Here is a 23,483-nt window from a genome sequence, read left to right on the forward strand (position 1 = left end):
CTAATAGACCCCACGCAATTACATCTGGCCACAAAAGATCACGGGATCTACTGAATGTGAAGGTAGCCTACTGGGGGGAAGCCACACTGTGTGTATGTCAGTTTGACACATTGCTTTATTATTCTGGGTGCCTGCCATGCAATGGCAGAAACACAGGTTGAAATCCGCAACCAATACTTAATAATCGTATTCAAGACACGAAACTTTGACGTCTATGGCCGGCCGCACGGTTTACCAAAGCCCCACAATATATACATCGAAACGTGCGGCTCGGCCGGGAATGGTGTGCTTGTGCTTTTCTTTCCGATTCGAGTTACCGTGCCGACGTAATTCGCAATAAACGACGCGAAAAATGCCCCATGCAAAGTCAATGGGGAAACGCGGGTAAAAACAGAAAACGACACGTTACTTTGGAGCCACATTGCTCTTGCACACTGTTACGTAGACACACGATTTAAACGTTTAACGTCAAACAGCACAGGAGGCCATCGACTTTGTCCTGGTTGAGACGGAATTCGAATACGTTGCACGGTTTGCCCGCTATCGCAGTTCAAAGTGTGTGTGGTCTGAGCAAAAATCTCGACTTAGAGTGTCGCACGCCCAGAGAGAGAGCGGGTCAGAGTGAGAGGCCAATGTGAAAACTGTAGCGAAATTCTCCTAACAAATCGTTCTCACGGCCAAAATATTAACTTTACACGCATGGGTTTCGGTAATTTTGTAGCCACACTCGTCCTCTTTCACCCAATGTCACAACCACAGCCCAGATTCATATGGTACGTGAACTACAGCCCTGAAAGCGACAGGTGTACCATCATAATGTGTCATGAAACGCCATGTTAACTGCCTGAATGAGTCAGCAATTTTTTCATCACAAACACAATTTCTTAACTCGCTCTTATAACCACGTTTTTTATCGTACCAATACCACGATCGCACACGGCGTACCTCAATGTCTCGGGTCACTCACGGCGAAAACAAAAATCGCATTCAACTTTTACTTTTTGCGCTAGAGCAATTTGTTCGGACCGTATATCTGAACAAATTCAGCATAACAAAAAAAAGGAGTTCCCGTTCAGAATGGGTTAACTTTCAATAGTGGTGGCATTTGCATAGACTAGCCCAGCTGAAATTGATACATTGTTAATGATTCACCCTTCACACACGCGCGCACACAAACGCACACGCACGCACATGCACACATGTGCACGCACACACACACACATTGAAAGTCAATGAAGAAAATTGGGGAAACACGTAACTCTGTCATTTCTTCGGAACCGGGCCGCCCCCCTGAGAGAAACCAAATGGACACACACACACACACACACACACACACACACACACACACACACACACACACACACACACACACACACACACACACACAAACCCTCTCTTCCTATTGGCTGGCCTTAACACAGCTATAACTTTTGTTTGCAACATGCTACAGTCTTGAAACTTGCTCCATGGACTTGGACCACCAATAGGAGCACGCTGTAAATGTTTAATTGCTTAAGCCCCGCCCCTCTGTCTTCCTATTGGCTGGCCTTTACACAGCTCTAACTTTTGTTTACAACATGCTACAGCCTCAAACTTTGGTACATGGACGTAGGCCATCAAGAGGAACAAGCTGTAATGGCTTAATTGCTTAAGCCCTGCCCCTCTGTCTTCCTATTGGCTGGCCTTTACACAGCTCTAACTTTTGTTTACAACATGCTACAGCCTCAAACTTTGGTACATGGACGTAGACCATCAAGAGGAACAAGCTGTAATGACTTAATTGCTTAAGCCCCGCCCCTCTGTCTTCCTATTGGCTGGCCTTTACACAGCTATAACTTTTGTTTGCAACATGCTACAGTCTTGAAACTTACTCCATGGACTTGGACCACCAATAGGAGCACGCTGTAAATGTTTAATTGCTTAAGCCCCGCCCCTCTGTCTTCCTATTGGCTGGCCTTTACACAGCTCTAACTTTTGTTTACAACATGCTACAGCCTCAAACCTTGCTCCATGGACTTGGACCACCAATAGGAGCACGCTGTAAATGTTTAATTGCTTAAGCCCCGCCCCTCTGTCTTCCTATTGGCTGGCCTTTACACAGCTCTAACTTTTGTTTACAACATGCTACAGCCTCAAACTTTGGTACATGGACGTAGGCCATCAAGAGGAACAAGCTGTAATGGCTTAATTGCTTAAGCCCCGCCCCTCTGTCTTCCTATTGGCTGGCCTTTACACAGCTCTAACTTTTGTTTACAACATGCTACAGCCTCAAACTTTGGTACATGGACGTAGGCCATCAAGAGGAACAAGCTGTAATGGCTTAATTGCTTAAGCCCTGCCCCTCTGTCTTCCTATTGGCTGGCCTTTACACAGCTCTAACTTTTGTTTACAACATGCTACAGCCTCAAACTTTGGTACATGGACGTAGACCATCAAGAGGAACAAGCTGTAATGACTTAATTGCTTAAGCCCCGCCCCTCTGTCTTCCTATTGGCTGGCCTTTACACAGCTATAACTTTTGTTTGCAACATGCTACAGTCTTGAAACTTACTCCATGGACTTGGACCACCAATAGGAGCACGCTGTAAATGTTTAATTGCTTAAGCCCCGCCCCTCTGTCTTCCTATTGGCTGGCCTTTACACAGCTCTAACTTTTGTTTACAACATGCTACAGCCTCAAACCTTGCTCCATGGACTTGGACCACCAATAGGAGCACGCTGTAAATGTTTAATTGCTTAAGCCCCGCCCCTCTGTCTTCCTATTGGCTGGCCTTTACACAGCTCTAACTTTTGTTTACAACATGCTACAGCCTCAAACTTTGGTACATGGACGTAGGCCATCAAGAGGAACAAGCTGTAATGGCTTAATTGCTTAAGCCCCGCCCCTCTGTCTTCCTATTGGCTGGCCTTTACACAGCTCTAACTTTTGTTTACAACATGCTACAGCCTCAAACTTTGGTACATGTACGTAGGCCATCAAGAGGAACAAGCTGTAATGGCTTAATTGCTTAAGCCCTGCCCCTCTGTCTTCCTATTGGCTGGCCTTTACACAGCTCTAACTTTTGTTTACAACATGCTACAGCCTCAAACTTTGGTACATGGACGTATACCATCAAGAGGAACAAGCTGTAATGACTTAATTGCTTAAGCCCCGCCCCTCTGTCTTCCTATTGGCTGGCCTTTACACAGCTATAACTTTTGTTTGCAACATGCTACAGTCTTGAAACTTACTCCATGGACTTGGACCACCAATAGGAGCACGCTGTAAATGTTTAATTGCTTAAGCCCCGCCCCTCTGTCTTCCTATTGGCTGGCCTTTACACAGCTCTAACTTTTGTTTACAACATGCTACAGCCTCAAACCTTGCTCCATGGACTTGGACCACCAATAGGAGCACGCTGTAAATGTTTAATTGCTTAAGCCCCGCCCCTCTGTCTTCCTATTGGCTGGCCTTTACACAGCTCTAACTATTGTTTACAACATGCTACAGCCTCAACATTTGGTACATGGACGTAGACCATCAATAGGAACAAGCTGTAATGGCTTAATTGCTTAAGCCCCGCCCCTCTGTATTCCTATTGGCTGGCCTTTACACAGCTATAACTTTTGTTTGCAACATGCTACAGTCTTGAAACTTGCTCCATGCACTTAAACCAAGTTGACCACCTCTCACACCCGCGCACACACGAACGCACATGCACACATGTGCACACACACTCATTGAAAGTCAATGGAGAAAATCGGGGAAACACGTAACTCTGTCATTTCTCGACCGTTTCAGAAGCAGGGCGGCTCGCCGGAACCGGTCCGCCCCCCCTGAACGAAACCAAATGGACCCTTACAGCTCAGACATCTTAGCATTAGCATGTTAGCATTAGCATGTTAGCATATTAGCATGTTAGCATGTTAGCATTAACATGTTAGCATTAACATGTTAGCATTAAAATGTTAGCATGATAGCATGTTAGCATGTTAGCATTAGAATGTTGGTGGCAACGTAATGCGCAATAAACTAAGACAAAATACCCCATTGAAAGTCAATGGGGAGACCTGGCTCACATGTAACCAAATGGACCCTTCTTGAGGCTAAATGTCATCAAATGGTGGTCCGTGGCTCAAATGCTGCACAGACTTGGCAAGCTTCAGGCACCCAGTAAAATTTCTTGAAATTTTGTTTCTAGTATTGTATTTCTTTTCTGTTTTGTTAGGTGACCTGAAAGGCGCCATATAAATAAAATGTATTATTATTATTATTATTATTATTATTATTATTATTCAGTAGATCCCGTGATCTTTTGTGGCCAGATGTAATTCTTTGGGTCTATTAGGACTATAGTAAATAATAAAAAAAAAATCGCTATAAAATGTTGTAAAAAATACATATTTATCCCCATGCTCGAATGCCCCCGCCCCGTCAAAAACAGCTAAAATCCCTAAAACCAAAGAAAAAAAATCTTCTTTTACTTTCTCTAATAGCAACCTAAAACATGAACCTTGGTTGAAAAAAACTAAAGCTGTCCTTTAAAGCACAATGAAATTTTGCCATATCCTATATACATATAATATAGGCATATAGACATATAACTGTCGATAACTGGCATTAAGCTACTGATTTGGACGTGCCCCCCCCCCCTCCCTTTCAAAATGAAATCTATGGTGTGTGGAACAACTGTGGCGCTTTAGACAGCCGTGTCCAATTGTTTTTGCTAACCTCCCTCAATATATGATCGTTTATGAGGAAATATGGACTGGTGACTACGCACAAAACAAAAAAGACTCTGTCGATGTCTCCCTGAGACAATACAAAAACCACACACACACGCACGCGCTTATTTCCATCGCTCAATTTTTTTTTTTTTAATATATCCTCTCTTCATAATGTAAATAGTATCCCAAGCGGCACACTTTACTACTTATTTTGATGGAAAGAAGCGAATTAGCACAAAACCCAACCGCCATTGAGGGCTTATATTAGGGGGGATAGCCAATAATGCACTTTTGCACAAAATAACACCTGGACCTTCTTTGGTGGGGACGTAACAACTACAAATAAAGGTAAGAAAACCTTCTAGCATGGAATTCTCCTTTCAGGGGGTCTTTGCAAATAAAACATTTGAGAATCACTATGTCCCATAGTGTCATGGCAGAGGCGCCCTCTTCCTTGCGCGCACGCACGCGCACACACACAGGTTTGTATTTCTATACTTGTGAGGACATCAACATTTAACTGTGAGCCTATAGAGCCGAAAAGTTGCAGATCTACAAGTTCCCAGTGCATTGCACTGCAACACGTTGTGAGCTTGTAGGTCGGCTACTTTTCCACAGGCAACTACGCATAAATCACGATAAACATTTTGGTTTGCGGTCAGGATTAGGTACCCGCCCCCCCCGAACCTCAAATGACGTCACATTGTAGGCTCTACAGCGCCGAACCGACTTTTATTCGGCTCTAAAATAGGAGTATGAATCGGCCCTTAGGCTTGGCTCAGGGAAGAGGACGCCCCTGCCATGCAGTCCGCCATGGTACCGTTGGAGGTGCGACAGAGAAAGCATGCAGAAGACCATCCTTCTGTATGAAATAATTAAATTCCAATCCCTAAACCTAACATCTAAATGTCTGATCCTCATACAACCTGAATATTTTTCTAATTGAAAACCTCTCTCTTCCCTCTCTTGTGAGGAACCAGAAAAAAAATGATACCTCACGAACAGTGCCAAAGCCCTGAACCGGACGTTTGCGGATTGCACTGCAGTCTATGAATGTTTGTCACAATTTCACTGCAATCTATCAGCGTTTGTCACTATTTCACTGCAGTCACGTCACTGTTTCACTGGAGCGTTTGTCACTATTTCACTGTCTGTGGGAAACTTTAGATTTTCTTTTTACACACCATTACTGAATGTCAAGTCTCCAGGTTTTCTTCCGAATCAGTATGACAATTATTTATTATGACACTATGGGACATTAGGAGGCTACTAGTGATTCTCAAATGTTTTATTTGCAAAGACCCCCTTAAAGGAGAATTCCATGCTAGAAGGTTTTCTTACCTTTATCTGTAGTTGTTACGTCCCTACCAAAGAGGTCCAGGTGTTATTTTGTGCAAAAGTGCATTATTGACTATCCCCCCTAATTCAATTGCGCTTTTGCACAAAATAACACCTGGACCTCTTTGGTCGTAACAACTACAAATAAAGGTAAGAAAGCCTTCTAGCATGGAATTCTCCTTTAATTCAAATGGAACCAAATAGGGTTATCTATTAATGTGTTTTCTGGTAATATAATTGTGCACTCATTTTGTATGTCTGTGGCAAAAACTAGAATGCTGACAAAAATTACATGAAAAATATGCTTGACATGAAATATTGAGCACCACTGATATAGAAACATAGGTATTTCAGAAAACTGTCAGGATTTAGAAGACATTTTTTAAATGTCAACGTCAGGCCTAAATGGGTTAAAGAGTTTGAGAACCACTGGACGACTAGCAGCGCATCCAACGCTCCCTCTTGCTGAGTGGGTATCCTCGGTCCACGCTCAGCTGCTCGTTGACCCTCCAGTACTGGTCCCCCTTGAAGAGGTACACCCTGCCGTTGGTCCAGGTGAAGGCAGCGTCGGGGTGTGACGGGAGCCCTCCCGTGAACAGCTTGGACAGAGGTCTGGGGTACATACCCAGGCTGTTGTACTGAAGCTCGTCCCACTGCCAGTGGTCCGGGCCCTGCGCACACACACACACACACACACACACACACACACACACACACACACACACACACACACACACACACACACACACACACAAACAATTTTTAAACCACCAGAGCACACAAAGTTCCCAGTCCAATCCTGCACAGCTGCCCAGTGTCAAATCGCTCTCCGTAGTGTAGCTGACCCCCATGGGCCCGAAATCCACCCACATACAGCACTAGAATGCCAGGCCTCTCTTCCTGACACACACACACACACACACACACAGGAGACGAGATACATGCAGAGATGACTTCATAGGGCCTAAATGGAAACAAGACTTCAAGGACTTGTTTTTTGGACCAAGTGTATTGACTGTACTCTGTTGCTGCTTTGCATTTCATCAACTATTCAAACTAATGCACCATCAGTGCAGGCATTATGCACCATTGTAACATGGCTGCATCAATGCTACGTACCTTAATGAAGACCAGCTTCTTGTTTTTGTTCAGGTATAGGGCTGCATCGATGCTGGGGGGGATTCGTTTGACCTGCTTGGGGTATCCATAGTCCAGAAAGAACCTGGTGTACCTCCACACCTTGTCCCCTGTGACAACAAACATACACATAACCAGTAAGACGCCTAAGGGCGAGAAGAGCAGATTAACGTCATCCGCCTCATTGCCCGGCAGACTGCTGGACAAGTGTGGTGCTTTAGCAGATATGGAATGAATTCTGTACTGGCCATATAAGGAGCATGTCTTGAGTGTACAGGGTTTGATGAGGCCTTAATATTGACCTATGGACGACAGGTCACCATACGTTTGTAAATACATATGTGAATATAACCCATTTTGAATGGATGCCTTGGCCTGGAAGAGAGGTCATCAGGTGGTCTCCAACCTTCTTAGTGTTTCAACCCTCAACCACTACACTCTCCAGTTGGCGGGTCAGCAGTGATTGGCCAAGTCACTGCTCCTCTCCTCCATGCTTGCTCCTCTCCTCCAACTAACGGTGCACCTCCGTTGGTTGGTGCCCGACCAACCAACACACGGGAAATGCGCGATTCCACAAGTTTTCCAGCAATAACAATGAGCACAACTTACTGGAATGGCAATGGGAGCAATACTGCCTAATCACAAGACTAGAATAGACTTTACTTTAACATTGCACATTGCATAGGACATTTGGAGCGCAGCTAGCTCCCAAAATCAGCATTAAAAAAAGATAATAAAAAAAAGAGAATTCAGATAAGATAACATACAATCCTAGAACACCCATGGGCAACTGGCGGCCAAATGCAGCCCCCACCGTGACTTAATGTGGCCCTCAGGTTAATATTAGAATACGAATATATTATTGATTTCAGCTGTTACAATTCCAATCATGCAAACATGACCCGCTATAATTAGTAGCTTAATGAGTAGTATTAAAATGTTAGTCTTTTTATGTCCAATGCACATTATTTGAAAGGTATTTGAAATTAAATAAAAAAAATACTTTTCAGGATTGCAATTAAAAATAAATTCAGGATTTCAATTCAAATATAGCTATAATATCCAATCTACAAGCTCAAATCTTGCCCAGTGTGACGTGTTTTTGTAGATCGGCTATTTTTGCTACAACACTAATTATATGCAATGTTGCCCTCTGCAGTCAGTGTGGAAATATAGTGGCCCTCTCCATCGCCAAAGTTGCCCATGCACCCCTGTCCTAGAATAAATAAGTACTTCATAGTCTACCTAAAAACAGTGCAAAGGATGCAATCATATACTTCAGTGCATCTATTTGTGATTCAGTGCAAAAGATGGTGAAATTAATTTCATCTGTCATGATTCAGTTCATCTGTCATATTGACGATATGTCCTCGGCTACTAATCGCACAGTGGCAGGGGAAACAAAACCTGTTAGAAGAAGTTCTGAAACATCTTTGTCTCCTGTAAATAACCTTTTCATACACTGATGGCACCGCCTGAATTACACTGTTACTTTATAGCACCTTTTTGTCAAGTTAAGTAAGGGATAATGTCTGCCTAGGTCCATGTCGGGAGCCAATTCACCGGGGTTTAACCACCGACGCGACTGTTAATCACACTGAAGGCAGACATTATGCAGCTTATTACATAGCTGACTAATACATAAATTAATAAATTGACCGAAAACACAACAAAACAAGATATGTCCTTGCTTGCGGTATAATGAAAGTATTCCATAAGTATCGTGCTGGCCGTCTGCCGAGCTGCAGCACTGTCAAAAAACAAGGAAGTGAGTAGATCAAATAGAATCCATTTCCGGGTACTGCTTCGTCTATTTCTCGCTGAAATGTTTTCAAAAAATCACACACGTGTGAACTGAGTGGTGCAATTCCCCCCCCCCCCCTCTCTCTCTCTCTCTCTCTCTCTCATTAGAGACACAGCACTACCCCTCTCTCTGTTTCTGGCGCCCCCTACTGGTATGAAAAGTAACATACTCGTGCTCATAGGCACAGGTACACGGACATTACTGGTTGTAGGAGTGGTTGCACCACTCAAAATAATTTTGAGAGCAATGTTTAGTTGTAAATGACATTGTTTGTGTGTTTGTCATGTTGGAAACAGCAGTAAATCAAGCAGGGCGCAGCAGGTTCTCCGAGGGTTTTAGGCAGCGGTCTGTTATAGAGCGGAGCGGTCATTATCCAGAAATAACACACCGCTGAATTCTGCGATTGACCAATCAGAATCAAGCATTCAACGAAGCCATGTAATAACGGTATAGTTAAATGTGTAAATCCTTTTTCTTTTAAACTTATTTGCCATTTTATTACTAAATAAATAGTTCAAATAGCTGATCTGCAGATAAAAATAAAGACAATTCCCTGAACCATTGTAAGATTACATACATTCTTAAGGACAAACAAGTTTCAGGAGGCGTGGGGCGGTTTTATACGATAAATTAAGATCAATAATTTGTCACATTTAATGGAATAAGCTTGTTACGGACCACAGCCCTTGTGGTTATTTGATATTTGTGAAGTATAATAATTATTTATGGTGACTATTAAATTAGGATAATAATTATAAGTTGGAAATGTATTATGTTTTATGGCATGTGACAAGTTGTGTTTCTTCTGTTCTCTGTTTATGAATGAGTTGCTGAAAATATGAGAGTGTTGGCTACAGTACTCAAGTGAATGAATACAGACATGGCTGTGAGTGACAGGTCCCTGATTGGACCTGCCCCTCTCTTCCTTATTGGTTCTCCCCGACAACACCAGTTTCCTGTTGGCTGGTCACTCTTCCTGTCGCTCTATAAAAGCTCAGTTGAACTTGGACTTCACCAGGGGACAACAGCATATCTGCAGCAGAGACTCGATCCCTCTAGTCCTCCGCTCATTTGCCTGCCATGTGTTCAGTTTTGTTCTTTATTAGTTTTTCTGTTCATTCTGCCGTAAGTGATGCCTTATATATTTTGTTTTGTTTATATTGCCCAGTTAAAGCCTTCAGCCCTGTGTAGTCATTTAACTTAAAAGCCTCAGTTCATAATTGTTATTCCTATAAGTCTGTAAACTATTATTTGCTAATATGAAGCCCGGTTCCTACTCCACCATGTAGGGGTGCCAGGTATTTTCTTTTCTCTGATTTATTGCACTTTTGGTTAGTTAGGTTAGTTAGGGATTTAGAATTGTATTTTTGTTTAACTCTCTGTTAGGGCCTTTAGTTAGGGGCAAACTTTTGATTTCTAGTTAGAGCCGTTGTCCTTAGAATAGAACCTGCACCTTGAAGCCAATACTATACAGTTGTGAACGAAAGAACAAGGAAAGGTAAACTTTGTCACTGCTAACGAAAAAAAGAGCTACAACAATAAACTAAACTTATTTTTCAACCCTGTCTCCTCTCATATTATGTTGTATTCCTTCACCCTAGACAAAGGTGCATAACAAAGCTGAAGAGGAGTAGTGCTGTTGTTGTTTCTTTTTGTTTGGTTTTTTTATGGGTGATTGTCTTGTAAGGTTCATTGTTGTTCTTTTTGTATATTTGTATCTGTACTGTATTGTCATGTGTGAAAAAAAGGAAAATTATTATAATGCATTGTTGAATGTACAAGCTCACAACGTGTCTATGTAGATTGGCTATAGTTTAACTATTTTAAAATAGTAAAGAAAAGGCACCCTTGGTGTTACTGTAGGCCGAAAAAGCTCACACCAAGTGCAGTACAGTTTAACTCTGGTCCATTCCACAAAGTTTAGAGAGTAGTTCAACTGAAGTAATATTGATGAATTCCAAATGTTATCAAAGTATTCTTCTGAGTCACCCCTGGACTTGTCACGGCACCCACTTTGAGAAACCCTGCTCTGGGAGTAGACATAGTATAGTACTAACCTTTAAAGAAGGAATAAACATAGTTTAGTACTAACCTTTAACACTAGCATACAGTATCTGAAGTAAAATCAGACAAGTAGCATGTGCTTAAATTCACATTTAGAAATTTTCAGATGTAAGTCTTGTTAGTCCTCTGGTGTACTAACCTTTAAATAAGTATGTTTTGTTAGTCCTCTGGGAGTACACACGTTTACTAACCTTTAAAGAAGTATGTCTTGTTAGTTCTCTGGCTGTACACGGCAGCATTGAGTTGTCCAGGCAGGCCTTTCCACAGCGTGTCCATCCTGATGGGTGTGTTGGAGCCCAGTTCAGAGACGGTCCACACGTAGTCCCCGCTGAACGCAAACGTCTTCTTCCACGGACCTGACCGGCCACACGTACAGCCACAGGGATTTATTCATATTATTACAATTAATTATTACAATAAATTACATATATTATACATATACAATTATGCACATATATTCTTCCCCCCACACTCCCATGGCAGCACAAAAACCAAATAAAATCTTCAAAGAAACATCCTGTCCATAAATACAAAGCAAATACAACAATAATAATAATAAATAAAATGAAAACACATTACATACAATGTCCCCATATGACAGTTCCTTAGCCCCACCCTACAGCTGACTACTCCAATTGATTTATTCATATTTAGTGATGAGGGTGACAGCCAGGTCAAACAGTCACAGGGGTTTAGAGATGGGGGGGGGGGGGGGGGGGGGGTGTCACTATAGTAAAAACAGATGTCTGTCCAAACCTGTTACTCCAAATTAAAAGCTAAATTACCAGCACAAAACACATCACTTTGCGCCGTGTATCAAGCTTGCAGATCGGATACTTTTTTTGTAAACTAAGGCCCCCAGAGTGGCTGCGCTACCCTACTGGCCAAAGCTGGCACTGCAGGCGGTTCATTTAACACAGGGCACTCGTTCATGGGTCAATTCAGGCGCGTTCAGGCGAGACACCAGTATAGAGAGCCTTCTCCTTCTTCCGGGTACGTGCTTCAAAATGCCACTGAGCAACTTCCAGTGAAATTGATAGTGAGGGAGGGCCCAGGGGCTGTCTACCCTCTGGTTTATATACAACGCCATGGTCTGTATGTGACGTGTGCGCGTCATCACCTTACCCAGCATCACTGCGTCCAGTCTGGCACTGCAGGGGTCTGGGATGGTGTTCCTCTCAGCATCAGCACCACTTCCTGTTGGAGCTGGCAGGGTGTTTACTGTAGGGCTGGCCGCACGTTTACCTGGACAATACAAAGAGAAGAGCAAATCGTCTCATAGGTCCCAAAACTGTTACCTTTCAGGATTAAAATGATGAAAATTGGCAGATCCACTAGCTCAAATCGAGCTTGTGGATCTGCTATTTTTGATGCTTTTGTGTGATGCTGTAGTAGTGTGATCAAGTAGCACGTTAATATACGAAAAAACTAAAGAAGTTAAAACACGGAGATAAGAGACAGTGACAGTATAATTGGGCGAGGTCAAGGCTCGATGAATAATGAATAAAATCAATAGCCCAAAACAATGTATATTCAAACATTTGAATAATTCCATTCCATTTCCAGGCCTGGAAAACAGTTTTCCAGGAACTTCATGACCGCGGGAACCCACTTTTTCCCTCCCATGCACAGCTTTGTGTGTTTGTACCACGGAATGTAATTTTTTTAATTTGTTTTCACACACACCATATATGGCCTGGATGCCTCTCACATCGTCCGGGTGGAGTCTGAAGTTGCCGTGGTAACCGGTGTAGATGGGCGCCATCAGGGCCTTCCTGAACTGGGAGTGGCCTAAGCCCAGGGCGTGGCCTATCTCGTGGGCGGCGATGATGCGCAGGTTGCTGCCGTAGGACGTCCCCTCTGTCCAGAACTCATCGTCGTCGAAGTGGACCGCCCCCGATTCTGGAGGGTCTGCGTGGGCCAGGACGTGACCTGTAGCAACGGGTGCAGGTCACATTCCTAAGCCAATCATCTGATGACCAAAGCAGTGTTTTTTTTCACTGACGAAAACTAAATGAAAACTAAATGAAAACTAAGCTATGATGACTAAAACTAAGTATAATATACTGACAATTTCGTCAACAAATAAAAACGGGACTAAAATGTTAGGAAGTGGACAAAAGATCCAGTATAAGTCATTTTACACTTGGTTGCATACTGAAAATAGCAGATCTTACAAGCTCACAACACGTCGCAGCGTGAGCTTGTAGATCGGTGTAAAAACAGTCATTACGACGGCATCAAGGCCTGCCAAAATACATTTTAGTCGACTAAGTCAACTAAGATTTATTCCAAAGACTATGACTAAACTAAAATAGAAATTTGCTGCCAAAACAACACTGGAGTCTCTGGAGTGTACCGACTCTCGTGACTGACCAATCACGACTATGACTAAACTAAATCTGAATTTGCTGTCATAATCAACACTATTCCGGAGGAGCAAATCACTCACTCACTCACTCACTGACCCTTGGTCGGGACAGAGCACCACACACTTGCTCACCCCTGCCGTCAAACGAGACAGAATCACCACTCACTCACAATTTTTCAATTTAGGCATTTAGCAGGCACTCTTAACCCTGACCTGAGGCCGATCCTAAAAAGAAATAAGTCTGAAAATCCTATGTTTCTATGTCAGTGGAGCTCAACCTTTTTCATGCCAAGGACCCCCATTCATTATCTGTATTTGGCTGCAGACCCCCATCTGAAAATATGTAGTTCCAGGGACACCCCCAGAAGCAAAGATTTGAGTTAACAATGTTTGCTCTGAAATAACATATATATTCAAAGATTTGCACACATTTTCACGATTTAAAAAAATAGCTAAGTATAACATAATGCTTGAAACACAAAGAGGCGTTCCCGTCCTAAAATTAATTAAATGAATCCAGAAAACATGGAAATATATACATACATACAAATAGTTATCATGAACCATACATAAACTAAGAACCTAACAGTGGAATATCTACATGTAATTAGCTATGCTTATACTGTATACTATATAGTGATATATCTACATAAAATGCTATCTCAGGTCACATTCCCACCAGAGAGCTTTGCTGCGATTAAAACGAATCCTGCTGCATTTTCAGAAAGTGCACTTCGTTTGGCAGGTGTGAAGGCTCATTCGAATCCTAATGCGTTTTAAAGAACCGCATTTTACTCCGAGCAAAAACGGGGGATTCGCTTCGCTTCCAATCGCACTTGATTACGATTCGGTGCAGGTGTGAATGCAATCCGCAGTAAATAAAGGAAATGAAGCGAACAATGTGGCGGGTGAGGAGCTGAACACAGTTGGAGACGGAGAAGGCATATTTTACGCAGCGCAAAGATGTCCCGTTACCGTGGATAGACGTGGTCGAATGAGGAGACTGAAGCCCTGATCAAAATGAGGACGTGTACATTAATCAATTGCTTAAGAAAACACATAAAAACACTGCAGTGTAGCCTATTATAGCCTACAGCATATTCTGTCTGTGCGTGCCGTAAACATGGAGTGCTACTGCTGTCACTGTGTGGGGACTGGGGAGTTATATCAGTGCGCTCAGCGCTGTGCCTCCATGCCCTAAAGAACAGTGTGTGGCGGCTGTGTGCGTAGAGAGAAAGAGAGAGAGAGGGGGTCCCAGACGGCACGATGCACGTTATGAGTGTAATTTTATCACCATAGATTTCACTGTGTATAGGCTAGTTTATGAATGGAACACAATGTTAAAGGTCCCCCCTGCTGCGTTTCCAATTGCTGCGAATGACAGTGTGAAGGCAAACCGCAGCAAATTAAATATGCAAGAATCCCAAATTCTCGGCCCATACGCATTGAGTCTACCGGGTATTAGGTGAGAATGTGACCTAAGTTGCACTCACTCACCCCTGCCATCGAACGGCACAGAGCAGGAGGCGTCGTTCCTGTGGAAGGCCATCCTGATGTCTGCCCGTCCGTACTCCACCTCCCTGAAGCTCAGAGGAGTCACGTCACTCCAGTACTTGAAGGCGGAGCGGACGGCCATCTTGACCGCCACCTTCTTCATGTCCGTCGTGTAGTTGTAGATCCGATAGGTCAGGCTCCTCTTGCGCCAACGACCTTTAAGGGTGGAACACAGGGTTAATCAAACGAATGAATGAACACATAGTTTTTACATTACAAGAATATTTGTTCTCTTAACCTGATCGGCAGAAGCTTGTAGCTCATTGATGCCTATTACATTTTATTGCATATTAACAAGACATAAGAATGTGAAGAACCTAACAAACAAACAAAACCTAAAAAGAAATGCATAATATACATAATTAGATCCCTAGTCTTTTTTTTATCAGCCTGGATTAGCCCTTTTTTATTTTCAATTGCATTAAATGTATACTTTGCGTAATAGACTGTAAATATGGGATTGGTATTTAAGATAGTCAAAGGGGAAGTGTCCTCCCTCATTTGTATAACTACTTCTCCAAAGTGAGCGACAGCCACAACACTAGAGGGAGCGGCCATGATTTGGTAACACAGTACGAGGCCAAATTTAGAACAAACATGCGATAATTATCATTCTACTACACTGCAACCCAAATGTGGAATGTCCTGAGTGACACCATCAATGGATTGTTGGGCGGGAGGAGTAGGAAGAAGGCTCTACCTCCTCCCGGTGGAGGCTCGTCACTGGCAGGTGAGTCAACAGTGATACAACAGCTGAGTGACAACACAAAGAGAGGGATCAATTGGCATAACGACTACAATGGAGAGAAAAAAAATACATCTATTAGGAGACCACGAGGGGAGGTAAATTCCCATAGAATGGAGGTGTCATTCACTGCCAATGTTTTTCCTTTTTTTCCATAGTGTTTGTTGACATGAAAATACTGTATTTTTTCATTCTTTTTTATTGTGTGATTGAGTGCATTCTTGATAATTATTGATAATTCAATCCCATAAACAATATCATAATCAACAAAAATCTATCAAGTAATGAACCTGCCTTGCTCAATGGTTCAATAACCATTCCCTTGTTCCTTGTATATTACATATTTCACTTGGGTAATGTTTTTTTCACTCTCACTCAGCCTGCCATGTCTGTAAACAAACACAAAATGTTCATAAACAAATCCACAATGTTTATAAACAAACACAACATATCTGTAAACAAATGCAAAATATCTGTAAACTAATTAACGTTTGTAAACAGATCTGAAATGTTTGTAAACAAACACAAAATGGTGTAAACAAACACATTTATGTAAACAAAATATAATGTGTGTAAACAAATCCACAATGTTTGTAAGCAAATCTAAAATGATTGTAAACACATCCAAAATGTCTGTAAACAAAGCCACAATGTTTGTAAACAAATTTACAACGTAGGTAAACACATCTCACAGTGCTTGTAAACAAATCCCATGATGTTTGTAAACAAACCCAGTTTGTATGTAAACGATAAAGGTTTGTAAACAAACTCAACATGTTTGTAAATAAATCATACAATGTCTGCAAACAAATCACACGATGTCTGTAAACAAATATCACAATGTTTGTAAACAAATCACACACTTTTTGTAAACAAAACCATGATGTTTGTAAATTAATGTAGTGGTTACAACTGTATTTATTGATTGCCCTAGTCCCGTGGTGGGAGTTCTGCTCTGGTTTTGGTGAATATTAAGTAGTTCCGGTCATTTTGTGGGGGGCACAGGGGCCACGTAGTAAAAGTAAATTAATTCACAAAACTTGTAACAATCGCCCCTTGTGTCTTAAGGCAAATTATTACTAAGGAAAATAAACAACGGATTCGTAGGGATATAGTTCACTTATTTATATAGAGATGCTGCATACGTGTATCATCAAACCAACGGTGTAACAGAAAACCAAACACTTGACACAGTGCGTCTATCCCTGTCGCTATCCCTATAGCATAAAAGACTAAACAGGCAGACAGACCGAAATCAACAAAAAATGCTTTCACATAACGTTTACACAAACAAAACAATCAATCCATGCCCCAAGTCAAGTGCGCGCGACCGCACTAACTCCACTAAGTGTTAAATAAATAAATAATAAAGTCTGCGCTCGTCCTCTTCTTTAATTGAACACGGTCCGCCCGCGATAGTCTTTAGCAGTCCTTATATCCACAGAAGAGAGCTCCTCCGCTCTGAACGACCAAACAAAAACAAATGGGGTACTCCTTAAAGTTAATAAATCCCAACAGAAAAGGCCCTTGGATCGATCTCACCGGTATGTCGGTAGGTTGTTCACACTCCACTGGCCGAACTCCACCGACCGGCTTCCAGTCCAAATGCCGACCCTCCGTCGGCGGCAGCAACTAAGCGATGACTTAATTCCCCGACGGTCCTGTTGCTAGTTAGGGCTGCAGATAGCGTGATCAAACTTGATACTTGAACTTGACTGCTACCTGGCGCTCCTCATTCCCCGTGTAGGCCTACACCGTGTTTGTTATTCCCCCTGTTCCCCGTGTGTCACTTCCTCCTGAAGTAACCTTGGGTGACGACACCAGTGGCGTGTCAATCACCCATGTGTCAGACCTGTTACCTTTTCCTCATGAATAGGAAATATTATCATCACATTCATTTCACATGTAATATTTCTCCTTAAATAAATAACATGTACAGAACAACAAAGTAGAACCACATAAATAATGTGCTTTTGTCACAAACTAACGTCATTTGTATTGTTGACCGATTTCTAAAATATTAGCGCAAGCTTCGTTCAACTTTGACCCCTCTATCACATGGAACAACTTTTTGGGCGTAGTTATATGGACACAAAAAACGGAGGGTTACACTCTCTGTAACCCAGGTTCTCTGAGTGGAGAGACTGGCTCTCCACTACATATTTTCAATATGTACGGGAACTGACCCCACAGGGCAGTGTTCATGGATATCTCTTTAAGACACATCTTCTATGGTGGCCCTGCCCAGATTCCAATCAGCGGGCTATTTAAGCCCCATCTGTGCAGTGCCACTTCGATTAATTCTTGATTGACACGCATTTCGGAGCGGCTCTTTTGTGGAGAGCCAGTCTCTCCACTCAGAGAACCTGGGTTACAGAGAGTGTAACCCTCCGTTCTCTATCGTGTTCGAGACTGGCTCTCCACTACATATTTTCAATATGTACGGGAACTCTCTAAGACACACCGCGAGGAAATAAGCAGACCAGCTGCCCCTGCGGCAGCCCGAGGCAGTTTAACCTGAATTCCGTCCGAGCCTATAAGTGGTGAGCGCCATGAGTCACAGGCGCTTGCCAAAACGCTCCAAAACTTCAGTATTCATACCAAGTAAGTAATACTCGTGGCCTAGGCGCAAGACGCCACCTAGGCTCAGCTGGCCCAGCATGATGCTAGGCCAGTGACCACCGGGGTGAAGGGCTGCTCAAGCCAGCCCGTCAGATGCCCGGCCGACCTGACCGGTCAAGGTGCTGGTGACCCTACCGCTGAGTAGCACGCAGGAGCGACTCCCACAGGGGGAGCGGATGCCACCACGTTCCATCGGTAGGACAAGGTGAATGTAGACAGAGTCGCCCATGTCACTGCTGTGTAGATCTCTGTCAGAGATACACCATTCTACAGCAACCAGGGGGCTGTTGTCCCATGGGCAGAGTGTGCCCGCCTTCCAGGCGACCCTGGCACTCCTGCCTGCTTGTCCCTGTTGGATCACCCCTGTGATCCGGTGGGACAGTCCACCCTTCGACCATGGTCTACCCGAGCACTCTCTGATCAGGCCGTATGGTATAGAGTGCAGGGATTGGTGCCAGCACCACCTAACCATTGCCATGTAGGAAGCGGCAGCCTCCTTCATGCACTGATAGGGACATTCTTGTGGCTGACACTGCTAACAACAAAAATGCTGTCCTGCGAGAAGCCACCCAAGTGTCCACGCTTAATTGGCTCATGCCGCAAGGCAGACAGTACCACCTCCCGTGGGGGGGCTGCCGACCTAATGTGCGAGCACCCGGTACACCGTGGTCTCCCTCAGCCCTAAGGGGCGGAGGCACCAGCTGGCTCACTGCCAAGAGATGCCAGCCAGCAAACTAGTGCTGTGGGATCCAACAAACGGGCACCGGTCACGAGGACGTCCCACGCCAACATCCGTGGATGTACTCAAGAACGACGCAGGAGCGCAAAGTACCAACAAACTGGCCAGATGGAGATCCAGGATCACCGGAAACGACAATGGAGGGCTCGTCTGAGGACGACCTCGAGAGAGCTACAACCCATGACATGGTGGAACCTACTCAGGGGTCCACCTGAATTGACCGCCACTGTCTCGAGAGACAGCATGTGGGGGCTGGGTATCCTGAACTGTCAGGACTGAGGAGTGGGCTCGGTGTGCTGAGCACCTCTAGCCATACCCCGCCGGTTGGCCCTGGAATTGTTTGTTTACGCTCTCTGCCGTGTGGTCTGGCCGGACCGCGGCGGCAACGATCAGCGACCGTAGATGGCCTCAGAGTACGCCGACTAGGTCAGCTCCTCTGGGTTCTACCCCGCTACCCGCCGCAACGGTTTACAGCCGCGATGATCAACCAGGAGGTTCACCGACGAGGTCGGTTTCGCTCGGGGTCTCACAGCGCTTCTGCAGCCAGGGAACCCAGGCTCCACCAACGAGGTCGGCTTCGCACTTGGGACCCTTTGGCCGCACCGAGCGCCGTCTCAAGGTTTCCCCCGACGAGCAGGTTTCACCAGGGAGCGGACGCACGGACCGAACGCCGTCTCAAGGTTTCCCCCGACGAGCAGGTTTCACCAGGGAGCGGACGCACGGACAAGACTGAGGCTTCCTCCGCGAGGCAGATTCGGCACTCAGTCTTGTTGCTGTTGTTGTTGGCTAGCTGCGCCTAGATAGCCATGACTTCGTGACTTCTCTGGATGAGAAGAGCTTTCTCTGTGGTTTCAGACCGGTAACCGGATTCTACCCCGCAGAGTCACACCTAGGTGCATAAACGGCTCGCCGTGACACACTGTACACTGTATCGTGTGCTCTGCCCGACAGCCACAGCACGCTCTGCTGTGTCACTGAGCCCGGCTCCACCGTGAAACTACACCACGGACGCATGAGCTGACCTCGTCAGCAATACGCCCTATAGTGTGATAATGGCTGAGATTCAGGCATACTTCCTGGCAGACCCAGCATGTCATGTCTATGTTACCAAACGTCGGACAGACACAGCATGTCCTGTCTGTGACAGAACTACACCACTGTCGCGTGAGCTGACACCCCGCCAGAAATACGACAGTATAGTGCGCTATGATGACTGCCCAACATAAAGGGAAACCTTCGACTGACCCAGCACGTTCTGTTTGTGTCACTGAACCCAGATCCACAATACCGAACTACATCACCGGGGTGTAAGCTGGCGCAACACCCACAATACGTATTCATGTACTCTTTGTATGTCTATTTCGTATGGACCCCAGGGAGATTAGCTGTCGCTTTGGCATCAGCTAATGGGGATCCATTCAGTAAACCATACCCTGTATAGTGTGCTCTAATGGCCGTCTGACCCCAAGGAATTGTGTTAGTCTCACCTACAAACGAGACAACAGCTAACCCGAGAGGGCGAGTCAACGCTCGCTCCCTAACTGCACACTGTAGTGCATTAATAGGCTGCTGACACTCGTAAGTAGTCTCGCCGAAAACTTTCACTAAATCCTTCTTTACAGACCTGTCCATACCAGGCAGGGCAGGAAAGAGGTGGAGCTATAGCCTGAGCTTAGCTCGCCCAGCTCTGCCAACCTGGGACAAGGTTCAAGGTAGTCTTTATTTGTCTCTCTTGAGAAAACATTGTCTTGGAGACAGAGTCACAGCTGTATACAAATAGCATATACCCGTTCACATAAAAAATACATTTTTATGGGTCTGTCAGTGGAAACGACTGGTCTTTTGCCTCTAACACAGGCATGGCCCCTCCAGCTTCAGCTGGAAGGAAGAGACCATTCATACAGGAGGTCCTCATACCAGGGCCCCCGCAGGGCACACACTGGTCATGGCCATCCTCTGTGGGCGTGTGAGCTCCACATGCAGCCTGAGAAACCCCTGCTATTTCCATCTCCTCTTGTCTCTATATAGATATATTCATATGTATACCTATATATTATTTATTATATGTGTACCTATATATACATATATGTATACATCTTGTACCCCTATGTACCTCAATATGTATAGCTATGTGTTATAATTTATATATAGATATATATATATATGTTCAAATTGTTCATATACATATATAGATATCTATCTATCTACTTATTTGATTATTCAGCAACTTAAGTATATAGACATGTATTATAACTGCATATATTTAAATTATATATATTTAATTTATCTATATATATAAATACATGAATGTATAGCTATTCAGTTTAGTAGATGGGTATATAGATATGTATCACAGTATACTATCTGCCTATATATCTATAAGTGTGTATAAACCCGCTTATATCATAGACAACCTGGCAACCAGCCTACACGACGAGTGAGGGTGACAGAGTGTGTTCACTCGAGCCCCCTCCCAACGCCGACGTGATGACGTCAACGCGGAAGTCGGGAGTTTGTTATTGTTTTTTCCTCTCTGCCGTGTGAACTGGCCGTATACACTGTCTACTATACAGCCGCGATGGTCAACCGGGAGGTTTGCCGACGAGGTCGGTTTCGCTCGGGGTCTCACAGCGCTTCTGCAGCCAGGGAACCAAGGCTCCACCAACGTGGTTGGCTTCACGCTTGGACCCTTTGGCCACACCGAACGCCGACCCAAGGTTTCCCCCAACGAGCAGGTTTCACCAAGGGTTGGACGCACGGACCGAACGCCGTCTCCAAGGTTTCCCCCAACGAGCAGGTTTCACCAAGGAGCGGTCGCACGGACAAACTGAGGCTTCCTCCGCAAGACAGATTCGGCACTCAGCTTGTTGCTGTTGCTGTTTTTTTGATGGAGCTACGCGGCGCCCTGAGAGGAGTCGCGACGACCGGCTCTCTTCTTACCTAGGTAAGTGGACTGTGCCACGCAGCTGTTCTAATATAGTTTTTTTATTGATGCGTTTCCAAACTGCTGAGATAGCCTACGTAACGTCTGCTCTCGTGGAAATCAAAAGATCGAAGTGGCACTGCACAGATGGGGCTTAAATAGCCCGCTGATTGGAATCTGGGCAGGGCCACCATAGAAGATGTGTCTTAAAGAGATATCCATGAACACTGCCCTGTGGGGTCAGTTCCCGTACATATTGAAAATATGTAGTGGAGAGCCAGTCTCGAACACGATAGAGAACATAGTTCTGTGTGATTTCGTAAAAAATTAACGAAAGTTGCACTAATATTTTAGAAATAGGTCAACAATACAAATTGTAAACAAAGCCAAATGGTTTACTGAGCTATCCGGACACAATCAGTTGTTTCATTGTACACAGCAAAATCATTCAGTGTTTTTGATAACAATGATGTGTAATCCTGGTTTTGGCATGCATTATCCATTATTACAGTGTGTTTGCTGTTCATGTTTTCACGTACAAACTTCTCTTCAACTGGGATTTCAGATGTTTCACGCAAATCTCTCAAAGATCCAGGCAGAAAATCAGGTATAACTGCTCAAATGGTGGAATGTCTAGGGACAGCCGGAGCTTACTGGTCTAAGTGACAGATGTGTTCCACATGAGTCAAGGAACATTTGGAAAAAAGTGCCATGACTTTTGCCCAAACAAGGCATGAGTTATGCCTGTTCAAAGGTTTCATTTAAAAAAAGACTGGTTTCAGTGCTATTTGGCATGACCCTCTACCACACTGTAAAGTTTAAGTACTGTATATGACGCTGCATACATGTATTATGGGTAAAAGAAGAATTTTCACAAAACAAAAAGGGTCAGAGGTCAAAAACACGTTACTCGTTTGGCATGAGGAGAAGCACGCATATGTGATTCAACGTTTTATTGTCGACCGTCAAACGGTTCAGCAAGCGGAGCCGCAGCACCATTGCCCTGCGGAACCATTGCCCACCACTCCTGAATGAAGTGTCTGGTGCTGTGACTCTGGTGCGATGCACAGGACCTGGGCCTGGTGAGAGTAGGAGTGGACCTGGAGAGAGCAGGAGTGGACCTGGTGAGACGTAGGAGGCGCCCGGACAGGAGACAACCCACAGAGGCTAGTCCTTCCATGCACCAGAAGTCGGGACTTGATCACTCCGGCTGGGTCGCCTGAGTGAGGGGTATGATGTTGGTAGACCCGAAACCCTGTTGAGCTCAGGATACATCACTGAGGATACGTCCCAGGTGCATCCATGCAATGTGTTTTTTTAGTTATGAATGTGCATAAAATGTGCATATGATATATATATATTTATAGGGCAGTTCAGAGGCATGTTTTCGTAACATGGTTTTTTGGGACCCTTATGGTGTCTAGTTATGCTTTCTTCTTGTTGCCCGGATCAAATAATGTCCCATGGGGGTTAATTGTG

The 23,483-nt window shown here is 44.3% G+C and overlaps 1 protein-coding gene across 1 annotated transcript in view; it reads right to left on the bottom strand.

Moving 5' to 3' along the window:
- Positions 1–4,350: 4,350 nt before the first annotated feature.
- Positions 4,351–23,483, bottom strand: part of LOC308334235 (matrix metalloproteinase-19-like) — a 34,744-nt gene continuing 15,611 nt past the window's right edge. The window contains exons 4-9 of the mRNA XM_080790873.1: positions 14,919–15,131; positions 12,737–12,982; positions 12,176–12,295; positions 11,242–11,406; positions 7,165–7,292; positions 4,351–6,716 (exon numbers count right to left, since the gene is read on the bottom strand). Of these exons, the coding sequence (XP_080646999.1) occupies positions 6,483–6,716; positions 7,165–7,292; positions 11,242–11,406; positions 12,176–12,295; positions 12,737–12,982; positions 14,919–15,131 (1,106 nt within the window). The 3' untranslated portion in view covers positions 4,351–6,482. The remainder of the gene's footprint in view (positions 6,717–7,164; positions 7,293–11,241; positions 11,407–12,175; positions 12,296–12,736; positions 12,983–14,918; positions 15,132–23,483) is intronic.

Source organism: Protomyctophum bolini (genome assembly GCF_963924005.1).
Source record: "Protomyctophum bolini genome assembly, chromosome: 19".
NCBI classification, from domain to species: domain Eukaryota; kingdom Metazoa; phylum Chordata; class Actinopteri; order Myctophiformes; family Myctophidae; genus Protomyctophum; species Protomyctophum bolini.